The sequence below is a fragment of the Heterocephalus glaber genome, unplaced genomic scaffold (genome assembly GCF_053883595.1).
Source record: "Heterocephalus glaber isolate CG9 unplaced genomic scaffold, H.glaber_assembly_v1.0 deba00001472, whole genome shotgun sequence".
Classification (NCBI taxonomy): domain Eukaryota; kingdom Metazoa; phylum Chordata; class Mammalia; order Rodentia; family Bathyergidae; genus Heterocephalus; species Heterocephalus glaber.
Window position 1 is genome coordinate 3,145,502 of NW_028258315.1, and position 6,763 is coordinate 3,152,264.

Here is a 6,763-nt window from a genome sequence, read left to right on the forward strand (position 1 = left end):
GTCTGGGTGTCTTTAAAGGTGATTTAATAAGGTACATATCTCAGAAAAAGATTCACAACCACTGTGTCAAGAATACAAAGGAGGGGAAAGCCAGAAGAAGAGGCCTGAGAATATACACCTGAAGTGCATAGCAGATAAAACACCCTGGCTGTCCACACTATTCTCATATTTCAAGTAGCAATCTGGGATAACCCATTTAGTGAGCTAATCCTTGTGGACATCTGCCATGACAGCCCCAAGTGCCACAGCGGGGACCTCTTGAATCTGGGACCTCTTCCTAGAGAGTCTGTGTCTGTTGTCTCTCTCTCCCAACTAACATATGTGACTTATCAGAGGCAATATACAAAACAGCTTAGAGCAACTGCCCTGGAGTTTGACTCTGTGATTTAGATCAGCCCTGACACTCACTAGGTGTGTGACCTCTATGAATGTGCTGAAGCCTACTTAGGCAGGTATACTCGGGGATACAAGTTATGCTTCCCTCTTATCTAGGCATATAATATGACCAGCAGAGTGAGTACATCGGTAAGTTCTCAGCTAACATTAAGATGTACAATAAGGTAGAGATCCCTTGCATTAATGCCACAGTCCTCCAGAGACCCTTGCTACCCAGGTGGGGAGTCATTGTCCTAGAAAATAAATAAAAAGCATAGAAGAGCAGCACATTGCATCAGCAGTACTTTATGGCAGCTACAGAATTCAACACAGTGCTCCAGGCTATGCTAGGAAGCCAGTGTGGTACCTACAAGGAAATGATGCCAAGTGCTGATGTTGGAGCTGGGGCAGAGATCAGAGGAGGCTGAGACCAAAGCGAGGGTATAAAGTGGGAAACGAGGTGGTCAGTGAGAAACACCAGGTCAGGGAGTGGTGTGCTAGGCAATGCTTCGGGAGACGACCCCTGTGGCAGCCTACAGGTCAAACTAGAGTCAGGGGCCACTTGCAAGCCTTCCTGGCCCCTCAGTACCGGCCAAATGACCACTCTCAGAGGTCTAAATGATTCCATCTCTAACCTGCACTGATTCATACTGATGGTCATTTAAATTGGTATAAACCAAACTAACATAGCACATTAACGTTTTAAAACTGGTTTCTTGAGAATGCTTAAAAAAACCCTCTACTTTCATGAGATTTTATAAACTTGCCAGGTGTGCTGGTGCATGCCTGTAATCCCAGCCCTGGGAGGCTGGAGCAGGAAGATTCCAATCTCAACCCCAGCCTGGGCAAATTAGTGAGATCCTGTCTCAAAATAGATAAATTTTATAAAGGAAGTGGAGAAAGGGGTGGATATACCTCAAAGTGAAGGCCCTGTGTTCAATCTCCAGTATGTGGGAAAGACTGTGTACATCTGGTAAACATCTGAGCTCCAGATCCACTCTGAGAACTTGAAATACAGGGCAAATACAGGGAGAAAGGTTCCCAGCATTGAAAAAGAGGATAGTCTAGTGCAGTGGTGGTGAACCTTTTAGAGACTGCAACCCAAAACCCACTCATTTATCACAAAATGCCAATACTGCAATTAAACCTCAGCACTGAGGTTTTGGTTTGGAAAAAACAACTCATACATTAACATCTTTTGTCTTAAAAGACAAAGAAATGACACGTGTGCCATAGGTTCACCACCACAAGTGTAGCTCAGAATACACCTGTTAAGCCCTGGGTTCCACTCCAGCACCACAAAAGAGAGGCAAAACATCATGTAGGCCCTCATGTGTCTTACTGCCTAGAATTGTGGGTTTTCTTCCTCAACCTGAGATCCATCTCCTATCCACTTCTCTTACCAGCTTACAAACACCTATCTTAATTGCCTTAAAAAAAGATGTTCAAATAACTAGAAATTAATATGTATCCAGTAGTTGAAATTGGCTAATACTTTGAGACTGGCCAATTTCCCCTTCTCCTTTGCTTTGCGGGCAGTTTCAGTCCCAACTGGACACTTTCTGTCTGCCTTCAGGCAAACCAAACTCCTCGGCATCATTTCCACATCCAAAGTGGGGATGATAGGGAGTTTGTTGTGAGAACTAAAGAGTTAATGTCAAGTGACTGGACTATAATAAGTCCAGTGTGTATTAGCCACTATCATCTTAACTTTACCTTTATTTCAACATTTTATTGGCCACCACCAGGAGATATCCAGGGATTCACTACATTTTCAACAGCAATATATGGGCACGATTTTTTTCATCACCACTGACTGTAAAACAACACAGGCTGAGGAGACAGTGGTGATGCCCTACCTGTCGCAACATCCCTAAGCAGATGACCCTGCAAACTAGCCATGCCCAGGCTCCAACACTCAGGACAGCTCCCCTTCAGCCTCACTCCGGGGGCTCAATTCTTTGGAAATGGAACGCTAGTCTCACTTTTGGACCAGTCTGTCAGACATCTTCAAGCTGTGTGAACATGGATCCCAGAAGTTCGTGTAAACTTTTTGTGAGCCCTCCCCTCAAAAACAATATTCCCTAGTTTGCGACTCCAAAGTATTATGTTCTTTCATTTTCTCTCTTCTATTGGAATCTATGCAGGGGATCCAAAACAGCCAGGCATCCCTTCCCTGCCTCAGAAGCCTGGGGGTCAGGCGAGGAAAACCAAGATGACCCCCGTACACATCACAGGTCACGCGTCCTCCGCCTTCCCCAGGCACGAGGCGCTGCAAGGAACGGAAGTCCAAGTGCACCCTGCGGGATCGGAGAAACGCGTCGCGTCACCTGCAGGCGGGAGCGGCAGCCCTGCCGGGTGAGGAGCGCGTCCCGAGGACCCGCAGCCGCGCTCAGGACCCGTCCCCGCGCGGTCCCTCCCGGCCGGGTGGCGGCAGCGGGGAGGCGCGCACGTGGGGCGCAGGCCGGCCCGCCGCCCACTCACCTGCCCGGTGATGCCGGTGATGAGCGCCACCCTCCTGGGCTTGCCCACGCCGCCGTCCCCGGAGCCGCGGGGGCTGGGGCCGCGCGCCGGCGCGTGTGCCATGCTGCTGAGGGCGGGCGGCAGGGGCAGGGCAGGGCAGAATGCGGGCAGGCGGGACGTGCGGGTGTGTTACCGCGAGCCGCCTCGCAGGGCTGCGGCCGAGGGAGAGCGCGCCACGCTGCCGACCGCCACAGTCTGACAGGGCGCGGAGGCCGGGCGGGGAGGGCCGGGGGCGGGCCGGCCGCCGGGAGACAGCAGGCGCGCGCCGCGTCGTCCACGTCAGTGCGACGCGGGTGGACGCCCGCCGGCAGGCCCCACCCCCGCGTCGCCGCGCCACGCCCCTCGCCGGCGCCTCGCGGGGGCGGGGCCTGCCGCTGTGGCGGCTCCGGGAAGAGGAAGGAGCTTGCTGGTCTCGGGCGCCCGCATCTCTCTTCACCCGGGAACGTGCTGGGACGGGCCGTGGGCGGCCTGGGCTCGGGCCCCAGTCTTCCCCTCCCCGCTCCGAATCTCCGGGAATCCTAGTGTCACTCGAGGATGCTGGGCGGGAGGAACTCTGGGTTGACCGCTCCGTTAGGAAACGGCCCTGAAATCCAGATCCAGGCGTCCCGGGCAGGGGTCAGAGACTCAGGGCGCCCGGAAGCTGCCGCACGCCTTGCTGAGGAGTCCAGTGCTACGTTACTTGAAGGACCCTAGCCTTCCGGGCCCCCAAACGTGGCACATGTGTGAAGAATAACTAAGCTCACCCCTTGCCTAGCTCTGCAGCCACGTTTTTCAGGACTGAAGCTCACAGGACCTGCCGTGCAGGACAAGAAGGTCTTGGGCCCCACCCGTGCACAGCACAAGAAAGTGTTGGAAAGTCCTCCCGGGTCAGTAAGCCTGGACGTGGCAGTTTGGTGTGTACTGAGTTCGCTTCCATCTGGCCGCTGCACATTGGGCAGGAAAAGGAGGGGCGGTGACTCAGTCACGGACATAGCAGGTGTGTGGGAAAGGCAAACTTCCCCATCTCCACTCTGCTTGTGGGCACATAGCCCACTCCCCCGTAAGTAGCCTCAGATAATCGCCCCAAATTATGAACTGAGTTACTGGCACAGCCTCGACAAAACAGCCTGGGCTGCAGACTTGGAATCCCAAATCAGGAAAGCTCGGGATTAAGTAAAAAGTCTCCACTGCCCCAAAACTCCTCAGGAATATTCCTTAGCTTTATAGACAGGTCTGGTTTCACATCCCACCTGTCTGCATTTTATATGGGGAATGAAACCCTAAGGCAGAGGAAGCATTTTCATTCAAACTCACTATAAGGTAGAAATATCTTTGAAATATATTAGGTTATCTTGACAACATGTTTTCATGTAAATATGGTTTAAGATAATGCATGGACAAATTATTTAACGTTTTCCAGAAAAATTGGTAACTCAGGAAATATGCCCCATTAGTCCCATAGCTTTCACACCCAATCACAACTGGTAAGAAATTCACTTGTCCTAGTAAGTGTGATAGTAGAAGAAATCATCAAAATAAAACCAATATTGCCTGGGCTGTCAGTGTAGCTCGGTAGGATGTCCAAGGCCCTGGGGTTGACCCCCTAGCACCACTAAATAAGTAAATAAAGTCAATATTGTTAGAGCCTGAAAATAAAATATTTACAAAATACTAAAATAAAATAGTTTAAAGATAAGATGAAAATGGGAAATGTCTGTAAGGCCACAGGCTGGGTGGCTTAAATAACAGAAATTTATTTCCCCGCAATTCTGGAGCCCAGAAGTTCAAGATAAGGGTTGATTTGTCCCCAGGCCTCTTTGCTTTGCTTGTGGACAGCCATCTTCATGTTCACATGGTGTTATGCCTCTATGTATTTGTGTCCTGGTTTCCTCTTCTTAAGGACACCACTGACACTTGATTAGGGCCCACCCTAACTATCACCTGTTAACTTATCTCTTTAAAGACCCTATTTCCAAATGTATTCACATTTGGAGCTACTGAGCTTTAAGACTTAAACATATGAAATGGGGAAGGGACAAAATTCAGCCCATGACAAGAAAGTTAGAGGGATAAAGAGGATTTTCTTGTTTTTTTGGTTTGGGAAATGAGGAAGGAGGTTGGTGGTAGGAGTTAGGAATTTACAGTCAGCACTAGATCTGGGTGGGAAATGACATTAACCGGAAGGAAAGTACAAGCTACACAATAATGGCACACCATGAGGGTGTGTCCCCACTGTGTTTACCCTAACACAGTGGTTCTCAACCTGCAGGTGATTGTACTCCTGAGGAGACATTTGACAATTCCCGGAAACATTTTTATCTGTCACAACAGGAGCTGTGCTGTTTTTAGCTAGTGAGTGGAGGCCAGGTATGTTATTCAGCACCCTACAATGCACAGCATGCCCAAATCAACAGAGTTAGCTGGCCCAAAGTGTCAGTACAGCCAGTCCTCCGTATCCATAGGCTCTGAATCCAGGAGTTCAATCAACCTTGATCACCTAACTAGCCCCAGAATGGTTGCATCTACAATATGAGGATGTAGTCTTTCTTCCTTTTCATTTTCTCTAAACAATATAACAAATATTTACACAATATTTACATTGTGTTAGGTACTAGAAGCCATCAAAAGATGGTTTAGAATATACAAGAAGATGTATGTAGGCTTTATGCAAATGCTACCCCATTTTATGTAAGACTCTTAAGCATCCGAGGATTTTGGAATGGGTTGATGGTAGGAGAATACTGAGGCCTGACAGTATTTAGTGCCATACAGTTTTGCATGTGTATAGTCACACACCCATCACCACAGTCTGGGTACAAACAGTTCTAACACCACCATGGTGCCTCACGTTGCCCTTTGGTAACCACACCACTTCCTCTCAACCCCAATCTTAACCCTGGAACCCACTAATCTGTTCTCCATTTCTTAAGTTTTGTTATTGGGAAGGTGCTATAATTGACACATAACTTGTAACCTTTCAGGAATGGTTTTTTTCCCTGCCTTTGTTTTCTGGGGATTCATCCAAGTTGTGTATTTTGATAGTTCATTCATTTTTACTGTTGAGTTCATTCATTTTTACTGCTGAGTAGTATTCCACAGTATGGATATACCATTGTTTGTGTAATCACTCACCCATTGAATTGTATCTGAGCTGTTTCCACTTTGGAGCTGCTACAAATAGAGCCACTGTGAATATTCATGTACAAGTTTTTGTGTGAATGAAACTCTTCATTTTCCCCAGAGTGTAATTGATGCCGGGTCTGAGAGAAATTGTGTGTTTAATGTTTTCCTGCTTTTTGTTTTTGCTTTGTTTTTGTATTTGTCTTTTTGCTGCACTGAGGGCCTTGCACATGCCAGGCAAATACTCTGTCACTAAGCTACATTCCTAGCACCATATTTAGTCTTGTAAAAATTGCCAAACTCTTGCAAAGATTTCTGTAAATATAGGAATTCCTGCATTAAATCCCGTTCTGCTTGAAACACCTATCATGGTTTCTGTGTCTAGCTCTAAACCCTGACTGACATGATAGTAGAGACAAGACTCAAACTCTGGATTCGGTGCCCTTAACCAAGAGTGAAAGACCAATGAGATGACCAGTTCATGCCCATTGCCAACTGTACTGGATTAAGAGACTCCTGGAGAGGTGACCGGACCACAGGGATGCTGTACTCATCATCAAGGGAGTGTTCGTAGCTGAATGTGCTGTCAAGGGCTGGGGCCCAGTTGAAGTAGGTGGGTCACTGGGGGGACCTTCTGAGAGGATATAACTTGCTGGTGCTCTTCCTCTATGCTCTCCTTTCGGGCGCACATGAAGAGAGCAGCTTTGCCCCACTATACCCATCCTCCATGATGTACTTGTCTTGCAGCTAGCCAACCATCAACTGA

The 6,763-nt window shown here is 48.4% G+C and overlaps 1 protein-coding gene across 2 annotated transcripts in view; it reads right to left on the reverse strand.

Annotated features, from left to right (window-relative positions):
- The window catches only part of Gmds (GDP-mannose 4,6-dehydratase), a 546,952-nt gene extending 543,831 nt beyond the window's left edge, over positions 1–3,121 (reverse strand). For both annotated transcript variants that reach the window (XR_015439275.1, XM_004847792.4), the window contains exon 1: positions 2,860–3,121. Coding sequence is in view for 1 of the 2 variants with exons in the window: in XM_004847792.4 (XP_004847849.1) it covers positions 2,860–2,961 (102 nt within the window). In the remaining variant the exon portion in view is untranslated. The remainder of the gene's footprint in view (positions 1–2,859) is intronic.
- Positions 3,122–6,763: the final 3,642 nt, after the last annotated feature.